The sequence below is a fragment of the Rattus norvegicus genome, chromosome 2 (genome assembly GCF_036323735.1).
Source record: "Rattus norvegicus strain BN/NHsdMcwi chromosome 2, GRCr8, whole genome shotgun sequence".
In the NCBI taxonomy this organism is placed as follows: Eukaryota; Metazoa; Chordata; class Mammalia; order Rodentia; family Muridae; genus Rattus; species Rattus norvegicus.
The window spans coordinates 117622845-117646158 of NC_086020.1; the positions used below are offsets into that span (position 1 = coordinate 117622845).

Consider the following 23314-nt stretch of genomic DNA (forward strand, 5'->3'; position numbering starts at 1 on the left):
GTCTCCCTGGGTCCCGCCACTGTACCTGGCATCTCTGAACCTCCTTGCTTCCAGCCCTTGCCGTCTTGGTCTCCTACATGAGCGCACACCAAGCTCATTCCCACCTTGGTATTAGCTGTTGACTCTTCCAGGAATGTTGTCCCCTCACTCCATTCAGCTGGCTCTGGGTTAGAATCTGAGCCCACATGGTCCCAACAATAAGGACCCTCTCGTAATTCCTCACTGCCCCATTCTCCCACTTGACAGACATGAGTGCTTATTATAGTCTAGGTATGTCTTATACTAGGAGAAAACCTGCGTGTAGTCAGAGTTATTTATTGTCTGACTAAGCCCCTTCCAAGAAAGACCCTGAAGTGACACATATTTTAATGCTTTTATTCTAAAAAGATCACAAATTTCGATTTCAGGTTAATATTTTAGTCTTAAAAAATTAACAAAGGAAAATGGTTTTCAAGGTGTTTTCTTTGTCTACAAATGCATTCCTGCTTTCCAGATAATTCATGCAAAATTATATGTTGTGATATTCGACAGAAAGGCTTCTTAAAGCAGTAGTAATTGGTTTCTGTTTGACTTTAAGTGGTCTGACCCCAAATCCCTTCTTGAGAGAGTTCTGAAAAGACCATGAAGCCACAGACAAAGTTTATTTGGAAACATAGTTTAAAACTACACAAATGTAAATACAGGTTAATAATGTGAAAAAGGAAGGCGAGCCTTCAATAAAGTATAAACGCACTACCTTAAGCTCAGTACTTGGCAAATTATAGGTCATCTGTGAATTAACATTTCAGTAGGATACATGGTTAGGATACATAGTTTTATTCCAAAAGGCAATGCAGAGAAAGACTACACTGAAGGCTTACTACATGGCAGAATAGTCTGTGTATTATTCACTATGCCACAGAAATAGTATCTCATAGAATGCCAATAAGTTTCAAATTCCCCATGGCCTTTAATTGAGCATAGATCACTTAATTTGGAATTGGTATTAATTTAGAAATTCAATGTAAACATTTAAGGTTAAGTTTTTCTGTTACCTATTTCAGCTTGAAAATGAAATCCCAAGATTTTAAACATTGAGCATCATAAGGTAGCATCATTGCGCTTTTCTTAAAACACAATTCTTAGGTTAGATTAGATACGCAGTATTCACAGATATAGAAAATAGATAGAAATGTTTCTAAGTAGTAAATGCTTCTCGTAGGCTGTAAAAAGTTTACTGACTTGATCAGTTGTTTTTCTCAACTGATGTAAACAAATTTGGGTGATGAAAATTGAGAAGGGTTTGGGTCAGATGAGATATGGGGGAAAAGAAGGAATTTGATGAGTTAGGCTTGTGTCCTTTCACTGACAGTAACACGAACACACTGCTTGAATGACACAATTCAAGTCATCTATCGTGTGCATGCCATTTCCCTCTCCCCTCCATTCAAAGGCAAACCAAAGCCGATCCCAAAGATACGCATTGCACAGCGCGGCCACGGGCGGCTTCCTTGTTCTCCCCCCTTACTGCTCTCAGTCATGTGGTATTTCTGCAGCAATCAGAGCATCCTCACGCCGTGTGAGAGACTATTACGCCTCACACTTTGATTTACTATTGCTTTGCTCTAACCGTTTACATCTTCATACGTGGCCTCTCTGTGTGCGTATGAAAGGTAGTTTAGACTCTGGGGTTGTCTCTGGAGGGCATGGGGCATTCTTCACATATGACCTGAAGGCCTTATTTATTCATTTATCGAGGCAGTGTCTTACATAACACAGGCTGGCCTTGAATTCTGTATGGCCAAGGATGTCTTTGACTTCCTGATTTTCCTGCCTCTACCTCCCACGTGCTGGGATTACAGATGGGTGTCACCAGGCCCAGTTGAATGCTGTGTGGGATCAAACCCAGAGCTTTGCACATGGTAGGTAAGCACTGTACCCCTGGAACTCTGACCCCAGCACCAGCTTCATTGAACTGAGCTTAAATCACTCCTTTCCTGGCCTTTTCATAAAATTGGAGTTACAGAAAAAGTCACAGAAATGACATTTCCACTGACAATCAAACCATCTTCTACCCCCAAATTTGAGCATTTGTGATCAGGTTGATCAAATGGAGTTTATGAAGGGAGAGGGACTTTGACCGTGCAAGTTGAACAACACTTTACATGCTACTCTGTGACAAACCACTCAATGGGAAACTAAGGGCCCATGTCTGCTTTGCTTAGGGCAATCTCCATGTGTGTGTCATCACTTTAACCTTCCCAGATAGTTTAGAATCCCAAATGCTTTCTATTTCTTCCCAAACTTTCTGAAAAGAAAACCTGAAATCCATTATTAAGAATTTAAAGCTCAAAACTTCTTGTGCAGTGACAGTTGTGTGGCCTTTTCATACTTTTAGCTCTATTGAGCCTCAAGTGTGTTTTCAAGGATCCACGTCTGTACCTGAGTCCCTCAGAGAATGGGCCTGAGACTGACAGCCATAATGTATGAACCAACCTGAGAGCCATGGTCAATGCCAATATGATAGCAGGCCAATGATCTACAAGAAAGACGAGATGGAAAAAGCAAAGAGAAAAAACTGGAACAAGGTTAGGAGGTGCTTGCTTGTTGAGAAAAATGGAAACACAAGCTAGCCTATGACACCAGTCATGCTTGGCGTGAGTGGGCCAATTCACATTCAGTGACGTAATCTCGCATGCTTTGGTTAATAGTCATAGGCAGGTTTTAAGTACTGATGCATGCAGTAGTTTTATACCTGAGGTTATATGTTTTGCTTTTTTAAAAAAATTGCTTTTTTTTTTACGAACTTTATGCCATAGTTGATCTGCTTTTTTTTTTTTTTTTACAAACTTTATGCCATTGTTGATCTATGAACACTCTTTAAAAATATATGGATCTACCTCTTAGTTCAAAACTGCTTAATTCAGCCAGTCCTATAAACAATGTGAGACGTAGGGTAGGGACTCTGCATGGGGAGCCAGTGTGAAGCTATGTTACAAGGTTGAAGTCATGGGTGTTGCCCCTGAATCCCTTTCCAAAATCAGAGGTCTCAGAAAGGTGGCACACAAATTAAATCTTCCAGACACCTGGTTTCTAGAATGCTTTTAGAAGCACGTCAGGGTGGGGAAAAAAGACCCTACCCTCCTCTCAACACTAATGTATGTGCGTTTCAACCTAAGCAATTCAGAGACAAGTGAGGAGTGGGCATCCTCTTTTCTCTGCTTTCTCCAGGAGGGCACAGGTAAACTCTATGTTAAGAGGTTTGGAAACTGTGAGATGGGCCACAATTATGGTCAAGTCTAGCCCATACGGTGGGAATATCACAGAATGACTTCCCTGTAAAAGACTATGGACACCGATCTACAAGTCAACATAACAGAACCTCTCAATGAAAATGGTATGTTAATCTGAGAGTGAGTATATCGTATATCGTGGACATTCCTACCCAATTCTGGCAGAAATCAGACTGGCTGAGAAAGTGCACTTCATTGTTAGTTATTAAAGTTTCTGGTGCGTCCTTGGGAGGGGTGTCAGAATGAAGTGCAGAGAACACAGAATCACAGAGACTGACTCCTTTAGAAGGTTCTTCACTCCTTGTCTCTACAGCGCCTCCTACAGCCCAGGATGACCTTAAGCTCCCGGATCTTCCTGCTTGAACTTTCCAAGTGCTGGGATTACAATGTACACCACCATGGTCAGTTTATGTAGTGGTGGACACACAGTACCCACTGAGCTACACCCCCAGTCTCCCTCTATCCTGCCTCTTCTGTGCATAGAGATGTTCGATAAGAATGGTCTCTGGATTTTCATCCAATTTACTGGAGGAATCAGTTCAGGGAAGCCACTGAGGCCATCTCCAAGAATGAATGTCATCCTCAGGCTTCTCCTGAGGGCCTCAGAAGAGTGCCTCACTGTTTCAAATGGAAAGAGACAAGGCAATTTCATGCCAAGAGGATGAGAAGCCCTAACAGTTCTGCATTTAAAAAGCATGGGGAGTGGGGAGGGAAGCAGAGAAGGAAGACACTGAAGCTCACTGCTTAGTGTCTGCTAGGGCTCTATTTATACAAAGTTTTACTTTTTAGTTATTATTTTTTATTCTCATTAGGATAGCAACTCTTTCCCTCTTAGGTGATGCCTTTGAACTTCCTGTCAAGTGGTAGCCTATAAACATCTGGACTGTGATGGATAGAACCGAAGGAGTGGATAAGGTCCTACACACTGCTCCCTCATGGTGGAGCGGAACACTCTTAATTGTCCCCTAAAACATCTCCCTGGAGTTTGAAGTGACTTGGTCTTCTGATGGCAACACGGACCTTGGGCCACCATATTTGACACTGCTCAGCATCATAAAATGAAATCGGGTTTCTCATATTTGTACCAGTCGGGCCGTGACTGATCTCCATGTGAAGCGACAAGGCCGAGGTGGGTCATCATCCTGGCAAGACCAGGTGCCACGGAGAGCCCCGGAGAGCATTAGGACCAGAAGAGTTGTGAAACGTTCTTTGAACCCTTGGTTCAGAGGCTTGTAGGGGTCTCTGGGGGAGTCACATGGTCAGTATGTGACCCTTGGAGTGAGAAAGAAGGCAGGAAAGGTCACTGCACTATCAGCAATGTCCCAGCAGGCAAGGCCACTGTCTGCAGTATGGCCCGAAGACGTCTTCCCAATCTGTTTCTAACAGTCTAGAAAATTCTGCTCTTCGAAATACACTCAAGCTGTTCTTGATGCTATTAGAAAGTGTGTGACTTGTTTCCGTGCCCAGAAGTGGATGCCCCGATGCCTCCCAATGCCTGCTGCCAACCTGGGGCTACTGCTCTGCCATAAGGAATATTAGCAGTGAAGAGTGAAGGTTGAGGCCACTACAGTGGTCTTATCACCTTGTCCCCGTGAGCCAGGAAGCCTGTGTGATAGATGAGCTTCAAGGACTTGTAGTGACCTATGAACTTCAGGCATCCCCCAATCCAGGGAATGGCACAGTGGCAGAGAGGTCAGCCTCTGGCACATTTTCTATCATTAGTAGATGATTCTGCAGTCAATATCGGCTTTGACCCAAAGTTTGGAAGCTAAAGTGAGATATTAATAAGCAATGGGCATGAAACTACTTTCAGGATGATTCTGGACGCAGGCAGGCTACAGAGGGAAGAAGAATAGGGTAATTTACTAGAATTCGAGCTGAGCAAAATGTTACTTTGGTTAGTGTTCTGCCAACATTTTTCTAATTTTTTAATGAATGCATCTTTTGAAATGACCACCAAGTGCCAAACACCCACCAAGTAATCTGGAGAAATATGTAGAAGGCCAACAATTAAGTCAGATTTCTCGGCCATTGGAGAAGGCCTGGCTCTCGCTGGGTGCTACTTGTCTCTTCCAGATGAGACCTCTGCTGCTCTGTGCTGCTGGGTTACAGATGTGAGCCTTCTGTCACTTACAATGTGAGGACATGGACAGTGGGGGTTAGTACGGAACCCAGGAAACACATCAACTTTAGGAACATTGTATTTATCACGCTTAAGAAATACCATTTGGAATAGTAACGGTTTAAAGGAAGTATCGTTGTGCAAGGCAGTTAGAAAGCCAGGAAAACAGGATAGGAAAACAGTTCAACACAACTCATTAGAAATCGCAGAATCACCAAGCTCCCCTCTGCAGGGAGAATGCTATCCGAGCTTTGCTTCCCTCCGAGATCCATGGACTCCCAGGAAGCACACAGAGAGAACTGGGCTAACATATTTACATTCTGTGCAAACACACCTTCCAAACCCTACACTTAAAAAAACCTATTCTTATAGCTTTTTTATTTGGTCCACTGACTGAGCTAACAACTCTGAGTTCTCAAATCTTTCAACCCCACACTCCCTTCCCCCTCCCCGAGTTAGAAACTGGAGCAGCAAGTCAGAAGCCCGGCAAGGCATAAATAACATAGTAAAGTGCTTATGTACAACCCTAGAAAGGATTTCATTGGGAACAGCAAAAACTTCTAGTGCAAAAACTGCTTTTGCCAGCAAAGCTCTCTCTCTCTCTCTGAAAACAAAGGCTTACAGTCAAAGTTAGAATGGGCGTGAGGGAAGCCATGTCCTTTTGCAAATGGCCCAAACTATGTTCAGTCTTTCAAAAGGGGGAGACGGTTTAGAGACAGCCTGAGTTCACTGACTGTGGACAGATTGTTGTGTTATGTCCCACGAATGTCCCTTAGATGTGCCACCGGCTGGGATAGGGGCAGCATCACTCAAAGTACACTTGCAATTTGGAAGAGAACATAGTTACCTTATCTTGGTTTGTCCTGAGGATCTCAGTTCTTCTCTGGAACCCGGCCTTCACTTTGTGCTTTTGGGTCTGAACAGAGACTGGGGCTGTAGGAATCAATTCCCTTGGGTTATATGACCATGGCCTTTTGACTCTCAGCTTTAATCCTTAAAAAATTTCTTTTTTGGAAGTTCATAATAAAATAGTTTTGTCTCTTTTTTAGTATAATAACACAGATGAGGCGTTATTATCCTTTATTTCTTTTCTTTTCCTTCAAGGATCCAAGTTGAAAGCTCTCAGGAGGACATCCAGGTCGCCGAGGTTGGCTGCCTGGAAGAGCTCTGGCTGGTCCATCAGCGACAGCGCAATCCTGAGGGCGGCCCAGATGTTCCCGGAGATGGCAGGGTGAGGGACCTGCTGCTGGTTCCTGCTCTTCCTCTGCAAGCTGAGGGCAGTGAGAAAGTTGCTGACCGCTTCTCTGAAAAGGGAGAAAAAGCACATCTTAGAATGCCGTGAATTCCAGATTGCTAAAACAAACAAGCGGCTTAAGCTGTTTTTGTGCAGAGCCCTGGTTCTCTCTAGGGCGACTGGGATCCCTGGTGACTTTCAGGTTCTCTAGCCATTTTCTGCTGAGCATCTTTTGTTAAATACAGTGGACCAGAATGAGAAAAGAAGAGCCAGTTAGCTAGGAGGGAGGCTAACACAACCACTGCTAAGTCAGTGCAATGCCCCTGCTCCAGGAATGACCTGGAGATGTGGTCCACATGCAGAAACAATCTCTATACCCCGCCTTTAAGAACAAAAATGTGTCCCCCACCACCCAAAGTGAGGTGATCTGAATTTGCCTGGTAGTGGCAGAAATAAGCGATTAAGTTTCATTATTAGACCACCTGGGCTTCAGTCCCAGCTGTTGAGCCTTAGGCAAATTTCTTTGCTGAAATTCAGTCCCTTTGTGAATAATAGCGATAGCAGAAGTCATTTCAGAATTTTGCTGGGGAGAGCCCTGGAGCTAATTTCTGTAAAAGCTTTTATGGTTAAAGATCAATAGTTCTCCAAGTGTGGTCTGGGGAGCCTGGGGTTTGTGAGGGCACATGATTTTCATTACCAAACTGAGGGAGGCACTTGACCCTTTCACTTTCACCTGCTCACTGCTCCCCTCCCCCACTCCCCTCCCCTGCTCACATCTGCTGGCCTACACACCTCACCACGCCTAGGGAGCATGCATATGAGACAGCCCAACAGACAGAATGCAAAGGCTGAAACAAACTGCTTCTAGGAAGCGAGAGTTAAGGTAGTTTTCCAAAGCACAACACGATGCTGCTCTTCTCTCTCAGCTCAGTCTGGTTTTGGAAGTGATTACTTTCTTGTAAAGCATGTTTTACACACATGCTGATGACACACAATGTTTTATTACGTTCTAGTAAATCTTTTTAAACGCTCTAGTTCAATTTCTGACAGATAAAACTCATGCTCTCCAAAGGCTTTGACTGTCTCATCGTTTGTAGGAAGTACAACAGGGTGGGAGTGGGGTCAGCTGAGTTCCTGGCTACTCAGTGGCTTTGCAGCTTTTGGGGGCCATGACTGTGCCAGGACATTTTAAACAGTAACCCATTATTTAAAAATTCCCTTCCCTAGTGTTATTGCGTTTTAAAAATAAACCCACAATGTTTCTCTTTTCTCTTTTCCATCTCATTCTATCTATACATCAGGTTTAGAACAAACTGTATATTTGTTTTTGCTTTGCCAAACAGTGGATCTGAAACCTTCCTCAGCAGTTTTACCAGGTCCCCCTGGCTTTGTCCCTCTCCAAGGTTCTTGTTTTCTCAAATCGAAAAATCAAACATTTGACTATTCACAGTTCACACAGAAGTGCACGGACGCTGGGTCACCGCGCGACTCACGTGAATGCAGGCAAACCTCACCTGTAGGCACCCAGGTTGATGCAGCTGATTCCCAGGTTGTACCTGGACCGGATGAAACCTGGCTGGATCTCCAGTGCTCTCGTGTAGGCCTCTACAGCTTCCTCACTGCGGTCTCCATTTGCCAAGGTTGCCCCAAGTCGGTTCCACAACGAGTAATCCTTATGACAAAGACCAGAGCTCTTTAGTATCCAGGAGCACTGTGGTAGTGTTCCCGTAACCCTGAAGCCACGGCCGAGTGCTTATGAACTGCGTCTGTAATGAGTGGAATTAATAAAACTTCTCCCGGGTTAACTTGGTAAAAAGGACTTTTATTCCTCAAAGGGCGGTGGTCATTTGATTATCTTGTAATTAACCTTTCTGTCTTAGACATTTTGGTATGGACAGCACAGTGGTGTGTGCACGTCTACTTGAAATCGCTAGGGGCAGAGGTAAAATGTAGAAGTAATGTACAAAGGTTCACCTGCAAACGCTTGTTTGTTACAAACCCCCAGGCCTGCTGGGATTCCTTACCTCTGGCCGAACAGTTAAGGCAGCATTAAATGCATCGATCGCTCGGTTGAACTCTCCACTCAGGTGGAACAGAACTCCAAGACCCGTCTGCAGGTCTGGGTCGATCATGTCACCATTTTGGTGGGCAGCCTCCAGGTACAGGTCCTTCACCCCTTCCAGGACAGAGCTACGAAAGAGGACTCCGATTCAGTGCTCAGGAAGTTCGAACCCCTGGAGCTGGAGTTACAGGCTCCAGGCTATGTAGTATTTGATATCCTTGCTGGGAAGTGAACTTGGGGCCTTTGGAAGAGAACTATGGTCTCTTAACTGCTAAGTTATCCCTCTTGCCCCAAAGTGAAAAGTTTTCCTTGAAAAGTTTAAGAGTCCGGGTGACAACTCAATGGCTAAGAGCACTTAATGCTCTTGCAGAAGACCCAGGTTTGTTTCCCAGCACCCATATAGTGGCTAACAGTGATCTGTAACTCTAGTCTCATGGGAGTGACATCATCTTCTGGCCTCTGCAGGTACCAGGTGTGCCCCTGGGTACACAGGTCTATGTTCAGGCAAAACACCCATCTCTGTCAAAACTAAAAAAAAGGCATATATATATCTTAGCTCAGTGAGATTAATGCTGAATGATAAAAACAACATGGTCAATAGTCATAAATATGCAATAAAACACATATGCAAGCCACATTAAGGTTCTCATGGGGTGAGCACTGTGGACCATGTGCTTGCCAGTGCTTGATCCTTGAAGCTGAACTGACCAAGGATTCAATGAGAAGGAGTTAGCACTGGGATTCATTGTTAAACTTTTAGGAGACAGATTTCCACTGACAAGGGATGTAGGCCTACGCACCCCTAGTTCTTAGAGTACTGGTATTAACTCCCAAGCCCTTGGCTTTGAAGTACAGTAGGTGGGTAAATATCTATGAATGGTTGTGATGCTTGTTATTATCTCTAAAGGACAGCTTCTGGGGCTTGGAGATGTGTTTGTAACTCCAAAACACCAGCCTGTAACTCTGTGGAAGTGTGGCAGAATCTTGCAAAGTGGGGCCCAGTGGAAGGAAGTCAGGTCCTGGAAGCAGTGTGTGAAGGACTTGACACACTTGACAGCCCCCTTGCTTCCCAGCCACCGCGAGGAGCTACCTCCTTGACCATGTGTCTTTGCTTTGATGCATCACCAGATCACGATTCTTAAAGCAATAGACTAACTGACCGCTGTCTAATTCTTTAAGAATGTGAGCTAAGATAAACATTTCTTCCTTATAAGATGCTTATTTCAGTTGTCCTGTGACACTTAATAGAAGGATTCCACATAGAGTGAGGACAACCTGTCAACTGGGGATTTAGACATTCGCCGCGTGAGGCCTGGAGAGCCTTTCTTGTTCTTCACAAGGTACTTGTACTTTGGGTTTTGCTTAATCCAGTTCTTCAGCGCCTCACAAGCATCCTGCTGGTGGCTGGTATTGGTGTAACTCACAGCCAAGGCCATCAGAGCCTTCAAGTTGTTGGGCTGCAACTCCAGGCACCTCGAGAGAAGGCAAAGCACCAACGGTTACAGAGAGGCATTTTACACAGCCTGGAAACCTTCATTAATTAAAACTTGCAGAGGTTAAATTGATCTATGTCAAGTCACTGCAAAGTACTTTATTTCTCCAAATGAAAACCCAGACCAAAGATTCGTTTTAAAGAGGATAAAACATCCTCATGACAGCTGGATTTGTAATTTTATTTTTAAAAACATTTTATTTTATGTATGGCTGTTTTGCCTGCATGTGTATCTGTGTACCATGTTTGAGCATGGTGCCCATGGAATGCAGAAGAGGGCACTGGACTCCTGGGAAAGGACTTAAAGATGGTTGTGAACTACTGAGATGATGCGAGTACTGAGAACTGATCCAGAGTCCTCTGCAACAGCAGCTGGTACTGCCTATTTTCCCAGTTCTGGTTTTGTGAATAAGCTTTTCTAAAGCCAAAGGAGGTGTGGTTGCTATATGGTATAAAGGGAATATTACTTAGATGTAGCCGTATTATCTTAACTCCCCTAATTGGACTTGAACAAAATTTTGGTGCGCAGAGATGGAAGGCTGTACAGTGCTTTGCAAAGGAGAGGCTGATGTCTTTGTCTCTAGATTACGAATAGAGGCTTATAGATGTTCCAGGCTATTGTCCCCTGAGTTCCTTTCTACCGGCCTCTGCCAGGAATTTCCAAACTTAGAAGTGCAAAATGGGGACTTTGCACTACACCCATTCTAGCGCTGGGGGCTGCAGTGGCTCCCAGGGTGACACACCCACAGATGCTGGAGACGCCGGAAGGATCTGCTTAAAACTTGGAGAAGCAAGTGCCCAGTACCTCAGAAACTCAGCCACAAACTCTGAGTGGGTGTCAGGATCCCCTTGGAGATTTTAGTGCTAATGACGCTTCCTCAGTCCTAACCAAGTCAATCATGATTCCTGGGAGTTTTTAAGACATCTTACAAAATAATCCCAATGTGCGTTGCATGCAGGTTTAGGAATGACCCACTCAGAGTGCTCTAGAATTTGCATCATGGGATAGGGGTTTAAATCCTATCTCTGTTTTACATGTGCTAAGAGGTCTTGGCATCCCCTCATTTCCAGCATCTCTCAGGAAAAGGCTGTCAAGGAAAATACAATGCCCCAGCCAACTTGTGCTGTGAGATGTGAACATGAGCTGATCAACATGTAGAATGAGAAGCATTAAGGAAAATTCTTCTCAAGGGTTTGGGAAAATTATCCCTTGAGAGCCACATAGGTGTGGCACTTGGCAGCCCAGCACATGCCTTGGACCAATTCTAAGAGCTCAAAGACACACACAATTGTCCCCAGCACGCAATTGTGAACTTAGCTTCATGTACCTCTGGAGGGCGACAATGGCTGCCTGTTCGTTTTCATTCTCGGCCTGGGTTATACCAAGAAACTGCCATGCCTGGGAGAACAAGACAAACAGGAAACCAACCAACCAACCAAAAGCCCAAACCAAACCAACACAAGAAAACAGACAAACAGACAAACAAACATAAAACAGACTGTTACCATTGCAAAGTAAAGCAGACTTGCTTGCTATTTTAGTTAGTTTAGCTGTGATCCCCTGTGGGGAGGAAACTTAGTTACAGGGAAGCTACTTGAAGGGAGGGCCAGCCTCGCACTCCCAGCTCTGCTTCTCTGTGATCCCCTACTTTATTTACTCGGTCCTCCAGATATATACCACAAAGGTGTCTTCTTAACCCCTGTACATTTCCCCAACTCTTCAGAACTGTATGCTGGGACTTAGTGTGGTTTTGAGGACACAGTAGACATCCCATAAATGTTGGGAGAGTAAATCAAGGGTGATATATGGTGTGACTTGAGACCCAGACAAAAGCCATATTCCTTCCTAAAAACCACAGGCTGAGCCTCATGCTTGCTGTTTTTTCTTTTTCTTCTTTTCTTTTCTTTTTTAAAGGCTGAGTGGTTTCATGAGGCCCTGGATGGCCTAGACCTTCCTATGTAGATCAGGCAGGCCTTGAACTCACAGAGCTCTGCCTGCCTCTGCTCTACCTGTGTTAGGATGAAAGGTATGCACCAAGTTGGCTATCTCTGTGTTTTCTGTCCTCAATTTTTATCTTTAGGGGCTCTGGATCTCAAAGATGAGCAGCTCAGTTGGAGAGCAGGCAACATATCGAGTTCTAACACGATCAGCCCAAGCCAAGTGGATCTCTGTAAACCTTGAAGATGCACCCTGCAGTGCCCCGTCTCATTCTGACCCCTTAGCACACATGGGCACTATCCCAGTATGGACAGAGTGAAGGGCAATGCCACCTCAGCGTCTCCAGGGTCCTGAAGGATCGCTGCTTCCATGAACAGGATGGTGACGGGCAGGTCCCCTTCCTTCAGTCTTTTTAAGCCTTCTTCAAATGCTCCAGGCCAGTCCTTGAAGGGATTTTCAGTGTGAAAGTAATAACCCTGTGACACAGAAGAGGCCACAGCATGACCGTTCCACGTCTTCTTACATCCAGTAAATCCCTGAACGACTTGTTGCCTCATGGGGGTTACAGGTGCTCTTACTGAAATAGCATCTTTTAAAAAGATCTAACACAAAATGTGCCAACACTCATCTAGGATTTTTTTATGCATAGGCCCATTAGGCAAAAGGCCCACACTCAGTCTACAAATTTGGCTCTGCTTGGTTTTGGACTGTGGTCTTCCTTTGACATCCAAAATTATTTAATAGGTATGTGATCATTAATTAGCCATTCTGATTGATGGACATTTTGGTTACTTAAAAAAATTGAGTGTCATGGCGGCTGATACTTAGAATTCTGAACAATGGAGATAGGTAGGGGCATCACCCTGTGTTTGCAGTCAGCCTGGGCTACAAAACAAACCACTGTCTCAAAGGTGAATTTTTGTTTTCACATAAAACTACAGTGAAAACTTCATGCCTCTGGATTTGTTTGCCTTTGTTTCTTACTTTGTGCTAGACTGAAGAACGAATGCTTTAGAGAAAGGCCATGGACTGGTTTCAGACCATACACATGCAGCTGATTTCCTTTCGGCCTAAAATATCCCCTTTAATATTCGACACCATCATTTGTTGCTGACCAACTGGCACAAAATCTCATAAAATCCTTTTGGTTTGAGTGACACAAACACAACTGTTGATGAAGTACCATGGCGGCCTTCATCTTCCACAGGTGCTTGGAAAGGAGAAACACTGTCAAAAGCCAGAAGATCTGTCTGTTCACAGGGTGATGGGCCAGGTCGGGTCTCATGTGTGGATTATAGCCTAGCGTCTGGTGAACCACAGGGTCTTCCTTACTTAGATCTGATTTTTACTTCGTGGGAAAGGAAGTTACTTTTAAAATTTATGTTTTGAGGGACAGAGATCATTGTAAACAGACATTTTGAATAGCACTGTTGACTGTAGATTCCCTAAAGTCAGAGATGTTTGACACATACCTGGGGCAAAGTACATGCTATACAAGTATTTGCTACATTGAGAAAAATGTCATGCGACCATTATCCAGGACTGAATATTCATATCCCTAAACCATGAGGTAAATTTTATCAATAAATTGTATGCGTGTATATGTACATATGTCCATACATGTGTGTTCATGCATATTTGTGTGTTCTCAAGTGCACATATATGTACACATGAGTGCATTTTTAATGTGAGCGTTACCTTCTCGCTGGCTGAGACGGTGACTTGGTTCTGAGCTTCCTGGTTCTCCGATATCCAGTTCCTCCGGGCCATTTCTTCCCATTCTGCCTGCATCTTATCCCAGAACTCCGTATCTGACTAAGAAGCAGGAGAAACAGAGGAATGAACTGAGAATCCACAGTGTTTGCCTGGTTTGTTCCTAGAGATACAGTTTCCCTTGTAGATCAAATGGGAGGAAGAGGTGGGCCGGCCCAGCAGCAGGCAGATCTTCTGCAGGGTACCCAGTGGTCAAAGTGGATTAGCTCTGACTTTTGGTTTGTTTGTTTGAGACAGGGTCTCCTTGTACTCCAGGCTAGCCTCAAACTTTATATGTAACAGAGGAGGACTTTGAACTTTTGATTTTCCTATCTCCAACTCCTAAGTGTTGAGATCGTGTGCAACACATTGGGTGTATGTGGTGCTGGAGATCAAACCCAGGGTTTTGCCCATTCTAGGCAAGCACTCTGCCAACTGAGCCACATTCCCAGCCTCAGCTGTGATTTTCTCCAGCACAAAAATAACCATGAACACTGTCCATACCAATAAATCAGCTAACATTTCACCATGGTTGCTCCTCGGTTGATGGTGCTATCATGAAATAAATTCACAGCAAGTTGAAGATACTATAAACAGACGTTAATGAGTTAATGAACCCAATCTACTGAGCATTGTGCCTTAATGACACAGCCCACTGCAGGGTTTACTTCTGCAGTTGTGTGCTTGACTGGTGAGTGCTGATCAGCACGGTGAGGGGAGCCCTACTGCGTATTGACAGCCAGGTGAAGGTCAAAATTGGAAATTCAATTCATATTGAATGGATGCCCCTTCTACACCATTGTGAAGTTAAACTCTATTATATTAAGCTATCCTAAATTGGGTACCCCTGCACTTAGAGACAGTTTCAAATGTGGTAGCAGATGTAGTTTAAGAAGGGAGGCCTGAACCTGAGTTGCTCCTAGAATATAAAGAATTGGAATAGCTCTCTTGGGCTGCCTGGGCACAAACAAGGAGAATTAACCTTACTGTAGGCTGAGCACCACACTAGGAGGGCAGGGAGCCTGAGTTCATTGCTCTGGTGAGGGAGTCCCATTGACTTCCAAGGCCAGCCAGGATCATCTGCTTATATCAAGCTTTACCTCCTGGTGCAGGACGGGAGAACCCCATGCTTGCCTATGCGCCTTTGTCCTTTCTGTAGAAATGTGACTTATGTCAGTGTATATGGTTTTCCTTTTAACTTTCCTATTCATGTCCTATCAGGGAAGGCCAGTCATTCACCACCCTCTTTCTTCATGAAGGACCATGTGGGCTCCTCAACTCAGGCAGAGCTGTCTGTGCTAGCTGCCCTGGTTGGTTTTGGTGATTTTAAGCCCAGAGAGAGTACTTCAGGTGTCCAGAGCAAGTAGAAAGGAGTGAGTCTCTCAAAGGACCTAGGAGTCATGAGAGCAAGAGTGGTACTTCTCAGGAGTAGAGAAAGATGAAGACTGTGGGTTCTGGCATGAGGGATGCTGGTGCACACCTTCTGATAATTCCTGCCATACCTGTTTCACCTCAGAATCATGAGTAAGGGAAGAGGGGTGCAGTGGTTGGAACCCTGATTCTCATTGGCAGGGAAAGAGAGAGATGCTGAACTTCTGGGGATCAGGTTGGGCCCCATGGCTGTTAATAGTGGGAAGATCCTTGTTCCCCAGCACTGAGTTAGCCACCCAGATTTTGTGACCAGCTGTGTCACTCCCCGGATGCTTGAAAGGCATCCTGTTTTCTTTAAACCATATGAAGCAGTTGGAGGTATCCCCTGGGCACTTCAGTCTGGAGCTGAGATTCAGGCTTTTCCTCAAACAGCTTTAGAACTTTAAGTCTGGTGATTTGCTGATCCACCATAACCCTGGCTGAGGGCAACCTCCTTTTCATCCTGCTGGCCTCCAAGGACAGTACAAACCTGACATGAGAGCTCTTCTTAAAAGTTGTCTGAATGATCATCACAATGTATTTATCTTGAACCCGAGCATTTAGGGACTAAGAGTCAGCCAGTGTGATGTACCCCAAGCTACTGAATAAGCAGCAGGTTTTTATATCCTCTCTGTCAGTTCTGGAACATTCATTCCTACCACAGAAATGGGTTCTGCCTTGCAGAGGCCTTCCCTCACGGAAGCAGCAGGTGGACTGACAATGTCTGAGATGTAAGCAAAGGGAACAGTGTACAGGCTAAGGTTGGGGATGAAAGTTAGAGTTTCCTTTTAAGGTGTTTTCCTAGTAGACACCAAGATGTGCAAACAGGAGACTGTCAAACAGCAGCAGGCCTGGGAAACACGAGGCAGCACACTGGAATGTTAACAAAGGATGGAGAAGCTAATGGAGGGGACGAGTTCTTGCTTCACTATTGAATGATTTCTTGAATTTTCTGTGATGGGTATGGTTTGCTCTTGTAATTAGTCAATAACATGAAACAACAAAGCCCCCAAATAAATTGCTTTCCCTCTTTTAAGCCCTGTTAAGCCTGATTATGATCAAATACTAACAATTATGGAAAAAACTTATCTCGAAGATGCAGGTTTCATTAGTCTGTAGAAAAGAAGATCCTACCAAGGGAACCTTACAATGCCGTGCTAACTCCCTTCACTCTGTCCAGCCATTTGAGAGGCCAGTGCCTTCACATTCCTAGAAAGTTAGCCACTCACCCTCTCGAGAGTCCCTAGGACTTGAAGCCCTCTGTAATCTGAATGGAAGATAAAGGGCTTCCATACTATGTACAGCTGGGTCACCTTTCCCATGTCCCACACTAGAGGAGTATGTGTGTAAATCCTACCTCCCTAGGAAATCAAACTTCAGGTGAGGTGGGGCTTGCTGTCTCCCATTTAATGAATTCGGTAAGATTTACTGTTTCCACTTAAACTAAGTCACAGCAGACTAATTAAGCTGCAGAGCATGGTTTTCATTTAATTACAGAATACTTTTAGTGTCATCAATCCACTCAATCTCAGATCCCAGACGTTACTGCCATAGCTGCAGTTAACACAGCTCCCTGCCCCATTTTTAATGAAGTCGAGAAAAACCTCCAACATATTTGAATTTTAAACATTTTAGACATGACCAAGGGATTTTATTTACTGATGATTTCCTTGGCTGTTCTGGGCTTTTAGTGGACTTTTTTTTTTTTTTTTGTTTCCAGAATTGGCGTGTAACAAATGAATTCTGCTTATACCAAGTAGTGGTTTGAAGAATGGTTCCTATTGGCTCATGCTAATGGTCCCCAGTTGGTGGAACCCATAAGGAGGTGTGGTCTTGTTGGAGGAGGTGTGTCACTGGGTGAGGTGGGCTTTGAGGTTTAAAAAGGCCCATCTCAATTCCAGTTAGCTCTCTTGGCCTCTTGCTGGATCAAGATGTTAGCTCTCAGCTACTGTTCCAGTACCATGCCTATCTGCCTGCTGCCATGCTCCCTTCCGTGATGGTCATGGAGTCTGACCCTCTGAAACTGTAAGTCCCAAAATAAACAATTCTATAAGCTGTCTTGATCATGGGTTCTTGTCACAACAATTGAAAAGCTGTTAAAATCCACTAGAGTAATTGTTTGGAATTTGTTTCCATTTTAACGACCTTCTAATGATATCTACAGAATATATTCAAAAGCCAACCTGGGTTATACAGTATAGTGATTAGGAAAACAGAGGACCCTTCAGACAGACATGGGGTAATTCCTTATTCCACATATGATTGTCTGCAAGTTCTCTCTGGGTATTCTTTATTCTTGAAATGAGGATACAATAGAAATGTGGTTGAATTGTTCTGATAAGAATGATATCAATGGTTTTAGTGGATGTTTGTGGATGTCAGCCACAAGTGGGAGATCTGTATCACAGACCCACTCCCAAGGCTCAGGGACTATTTTGGAGGAGGGGGTGGAAGGACTGTAAGAGACAGAAGAAGTTGGAGAGGACTGGAGAGAAACACTATCTTCCAGACATGATGGGGCCACTGCACCCACGAGCCCAAGGCAACTGTGGCTGACAGCTAAGATCAACCTGTCCATCGTCCCGCATGAAGGAAGCAGAAGCTCACCAGCCCCAGCTCCTAACTGAGGAGCTGTGAAGAGTTGATGGCTGCTGGGGTCCAAGAGTTAGTATCCATTAGGGGTATGGTTCCTAGTAGGTAGCCTGTGTTCCAGTGGGTGGCCCTATACTCACCAGCATGAACAAGAAGCAGCGGGCCATTAAAAAAAAAAAAAAGCACCTGGAATTGGGAAGGGCTGATGGGTTATAGAGAGGAAGGAAGGCCAATATGATGCAAATACATTGTATGCATAGATAAAACTCTCAAAATAATTTAAACATTATGATAAATGTATTCATTGTATTTTTATATCCTTGAGAAAAAAGAGAGTGCAATAAAATAGGTTTTACAACCCCAGAACGCCAGTCTCTCTGCTATATGTTGTTTGCTGATTTAATTTCCTATAAATACCTATTCCTCTTCTAGACCCTCCTTTCCATTTAAATCTTTGTTTTCCACCTAATTATTTAAGAACTAAGAGCAAGGTTAAGGAAATTACAGCAGAGCCTCTTGAATGTGCTGTTAAGTAGCAATTAAAACCATGTTTATGAATAGCATCATAAACACTTGACGTGTGTAACGTTCCCCAGTGCTGGGAGAACAGGCTACAGGGAGAATGGCTGCAGATCAGTGTGCCAGCAGCAATGCTTTATGAGACAAGATTAGGAGGAATTTGCTCCATAGTCTTTTCTTGTACTTTTCAGAATATCCCAGTTTTTAAAAATTGCTAGCAAGCATTTTATTTTGGTGGTTTGTTTTTTAAAGAAAGCTTAATTGTTTCAATTCTATTCCACAGTGTCTTCAAAGACCTCGTAATGTGTCAGTTTTCTCCCTCCTCCTCCTTCTCCTCCTCCTCCTTCCTCCTCCTCCTTCTCCTCTTTTTCCTTCTCCTCCTCCTCCTTCCTCCTCCTCCTTCTCCTTTCCTCCTCCTCCTCCTCCTCCTCCTTCTCCTCCTCCTCCTCTTCCTCCTCCTCCTCCTCCTCTTCCTCCTCCTCCTCCTCTCCTCCTTTTCTCCTTCTCCTTCTTCTCCTTCTTCTTCATCTTCTCTGAAGTCATGCATGTGTGCAAGGCTTGTGTATACATATATATGGTGTGTTTAGGTATTTGTATGTATGCTATAGACTGTATTGTATAGACTATGTATGGTGTATGTGTGTTATGTGTACATGTGTGAATGTGGGAGTTGGAGGCTGATTGATGTCCAATGTCTTCCTCAGTTGCTGTCAACCCGATTTTGGGGAATGGTGTTTCTTACTTGCTCAGCTAGGCTGGCTATCCAGAGAGCACCAAGAATCCCAGGCCTCTGCCTCCCCAGCACTGGGATCACAGGTGTGTGCTGTGGTACCCAGCTTTTCATTGCTCAGACGACCTCTCAGGATCTCTTGTTTGACTGACAGGCAAACTTACTGACTGAGCCTTTTTTCTAGACTCTGGAGCAATTTTATAGCTCTGAATTCTTTCTGCTTAGACATTCTATGTTGATGGCTTGAGATATGTACTGTGCATGTGTGTGTTATATGTATACAAATATGTGTGTACCTGTATGTGAGGATATGCGTGCTCATGCTTGTGTGTATATGCATAAATGGGGCAAGTGTGTGTGTGTGTGTGTGTGTGTGTGTGTGTGTGTGTGTGTTCACAGTTTTTGGAATTCAGCTTAAAAAATGCCCAGAATGTGGAGGTGGAAATGAAAATAAACCTTGCCTATTTTTGAGAAGACAAATCATTTGATAATACTCAGCTTTTCAATAGTAACCAGTTATTCAAAATAGCCTCTGCAAACATATATAATTATGTATGCAGGATGGACAAAGAACATGAAAAAGTTACTATTTAGTGTACTGGCATTTCTCAGCAGCTTCTGGCCTTTCTTCCCCCACAGTGTTTTTGAAAACTTTTATTGTTGTTTTGAATATAACATTTAAAATAACTTTACCAGGAGAAGAGCTATGATAAAGGAACTATTCTGGTAGTCGACAAATGGTAACTTCAGTGACTGATCAGGGCCTGAAAAGCTAATAGCACAGAGATGTTGCTCTATTTCAGGAAAAGTGGCTGAGAGGGGCAGCTCTGAGGTTAGAGCAGCCTAGAACCCTAGGTGTGACCTTCACAGTGCTCAGAGGTGGCTTCTAGTACAGCTACCTGTCAGGGTGCAGGGAGAGGCCAGCTTCTCCTTATTCCTGTTCTTTTCATGAAGGATAAGCCATCAGAAGGACCACTTGGTTAGAAGGATCACAAAGAACACAGAATTTCTATATTTAATTCTAATTTAGGTATAATAATGTAGAATATTTTTCCCTATCCCTTTTGAATTTTTAAGAACTAAGTCATAGTATTAAAAACTGCATGACACTGGTCTAAAAACAAAATAGAAGGCTCAGTTATAAGTCTATGCGACTATAGCCATGTGACTTTTGACAGAAAGAAAAGATAACATTGTCAATATGGTGCTGGGAAACCTAGTTTTTTTTTTTGTTTTTTGTTTTTTTTTACATGCAGAAAATAAAGCTTGGTCTTATCTCTCACCTTGAACAAAATGAACTCCAAACAAATAAAGGAACTTAACATAAGACCTGATACTACAAAGCTGCCAGATGTTAAAATAGGGAATGTGGGCCAACCTATATGTTCTTTTTAAAAGGCAATTAAAAAATGTACATTGTATTTTGCCTTCATTTTTATCTATGCACTGTGTGTGCAGTACCCCCAGTAGGCAGGAGGGGGCATCAGCTCCCTGGGACTGCAGTGATGGATGGCGAGTCATCATGTCATTGACCAGAACCTGGGTCTTCTGCAAGAGCAGAATGTGGTGGCTCCAGCACTCAAAGTACCAACCTCCTGAAGAAGACTCCTGCGGTGCACAGAGTCCGACCAACAGCTGACAAAATGGGATCTCGTGAACTTCAAAACTGTCAATTGGGCGAAGGGGCAACCCACAGAAGGGGAGAGAATCTTTACTATGTATCTGTCAGACAGGGATTTGTGTCTAGACTATGCAAGATATTTTGAAAAGTAAACATAAAGAAGACAAGCCATGCAATTAAAATGATGTATGAAACTGGACAGAAAGTTCTCAAAAGAAGAGAGGTAAACGGCCTGGAGACGGTTTAGAAACTGATCAACGTCCTTGAGCTGTCAGGGAAATGCAGATTAAAATCATTTAGACATCCCATCTCACCACAGTCAGAATGGCTGTCGTCAAGAAACCTTACAACAGATGTTAGAGAGCCAGTAGAGGAAGGTAAGTTCTTCTTCACTGTTGGTGGGGCTGCAAATCAATACATCTGTAAAGAAATCATTTTCAGGGGGGTCCTTTAAAATGTAAGAAGAGAACTACCATGTGACCAAATCCCGTTAATCCTGGGCATGGACCAGACAGACTTTACATCCTGAGACACTTGAACATCCAGTTCATTGCAGCTCAGTTTACAACAGCAAAGGAATGGAATCAACCAAGATACCCATCAGTTTATGAGAGGACAGGGAAAACGTACACATAATGGAATATTGCTCTTCAGTGAAGGAAAATTATATGCTTAAATCTGCAGGCAAATGGATGGAACTGGAAAAGTAATATTGTCAGAGGTCATCCAGGTTCAGAAAGAAAAATATAAATATGCAATGTTCTTTCTAATGCATGGATCCTAATTTTCACTCTTCCGTTTTGTACCTTTAACTGGAGTACATGTGGAAGTTGGCAACAGGTCACAGAGGGACAGAGGACAGCTAACTACAGGTAAATGAAAGCTGAGAGGGAGAATGCTGGAGTAGGAAGCAAGGGGAGGGTGGGGAACGGGAATGAGGTGCTGCAGAAAGATGCATGAAGAAAACGACATGAAAATCTATCTACGATCTTCCAACCCAGGGAGACATTCAACTAGAGGGGACAGGAGAGCACAGGTGATATGGGAGGCGATGGGGCTTTACTTGAGTTAGGGTTTAAGTGGGTATGGGGGGGTTGGGAAGTGGGAAAGGCGGGGAGTAACTTAGCCAAAGCTAAGGATACAAAGGAAGCCTATGGAAATCCTCACCTGTGAATATATCTATATAAGGAGTTTGAACAAAGGACCCTGTGTAGGTAGGCAACCAAGAGCCCAGAAGACATGGATTATTAAGGACCCAGAAACATCCAACGAAATACCAACTCTTGCTGTTGCTCTTGGCTGCCCGCCATAACTAGACGGTACAGCTTCATTGGTGAAGATACCACTTGGAGGCAGGGAAAGACATAAATCAATCTTGAACCAAGCAGGGAATTCTCTCCCTGCTGGCTGGCAGCCAGAAGGTGCTATTCAGGGTGATGGAGGAGAAAAGACATCAGGGGTCTTACCCAGTGCTGGACCCTGGCTGTTACAATACAATAGATTTGTGCTACTCTTAACTTTGATGGGAGAAGCTTCTTTTGTAGTAGGAGGCAGTCACTACAGAGACTCACAACTTTTTAAAGTTGAGGGCTCAACTGAGACTGAGTCACCTATATCAACCTCTACCACCCAAGCCTCTGGGAACGTTGGAGAAGAGTTAACTTCAGAGCCACCGGACAGGGATGAGACTGGAATGACAGTTTCTGGAGATGGTATGGACGTTGCATGCAGCAAGTCATAGAGGGTGTGGTACCTGCACAAGAACTTTACAAGATTGAGGCAGGGCCTAAGGCCCCAGCTCTCATGGGGGAGTTTTTGCAGTCAATGTCTGTGGAAGGACAGTCGTTCTCCTCTGGCTATGTGCTACTGTGGGTGACTGTATACCATGTAGACATGGGCAGCACCAGTTCTTAGGTTATTGGTGATAAAAAAAGCACATGAAATTAGGATAGAGAAGGGACAGGGCAGTAGGGGGAGTTTGAGGAAAGCATTGGCAGTGTACAGAGATGACCACTTTACATTGTATAAATGTATGAAACTTTCAAGGAATAAAAGGTATCATTTGAAAAAGACAAAGTAAAAAGAAACCAAAATTAAAATCAAATAGTAGCCCTCCCTTACTCCCCATAGAAATGACTCTGTCATTTTGTCAGGAAAAGTCCAAACACACACACACACACACACACACACACACACACACACACACACACCCCTATACTTGTTGTGTGGTTGGTTGCATATACTGTTATCGTGACAATCTCTCTTCCTTGTTACCTTTCTCTGTGTGTGCTCATATGTGAATATACCCATGAAGGCATGAGGTCAGCCTTGGAATTGTCATTTTGTGGGACAGGTCTTTCAATGGACATGGACTTCTCCTATTAGGCTAGACTGTCCAGCCAGTGAATCTTGAGATATGAGTTGTCTCTGCCTCTACTGCACTGGGAATACAAGCGTGTGCCAGTGTGCCCAGCTTCCTGTGGTTCTCATGCTGGGTGGTTTTTTCCTACAGGTATTATGATTGAGTTATCTCTCAGCCCCATTTCTTTCTTTTTTCCTCAAGACTTGG

General features: G+C 43.9%; 1 protein-coding gene across 35 annotated transcripts in view; it reads right to left on the reverse strand.

Annotated features, from left to right (window-relative positions):
• Nucleotides 1-354: 354 nt before the first annotated feature.
• Pex5l (peroxisomal biogenesis factor 5-like) overlaps nucleotides 355-23314 on the reverse strand; it is a 213574-nt gene continuing 190614 nt past the window's right edge. For 34 of the 35 annotated variants that reach the window (XM_063281429.1, XM_063281424.1, XM_063281421.1 and 31 more), the window contains 7 exon segments: nucleotides 13820-13936; nucleotides 12454-12597; nucleotides 11511-11581; nucleotides 9966-10163; nucleotides 8653-8818; nucleotides 8143-8300; nucleotides 355-6698 (listed from right to left, as the gene is read on the reverse strand). In XM_063281429.1, coding sequence (XP_063137499.1) covers nucleotides 6494-6698; nucleotides 8143-8300; nucleotides 8653-8818; nucleotides 9966-10163; nucleotides 11511-11581; nucleotides 12454-12597; nucleotides 13820-13936 — 1059 coding nt within the window. In that variant the 3' untranslated portion in view covers nucleotides 355-6493. 35 annotated transcript variants of the gene reach the window in all.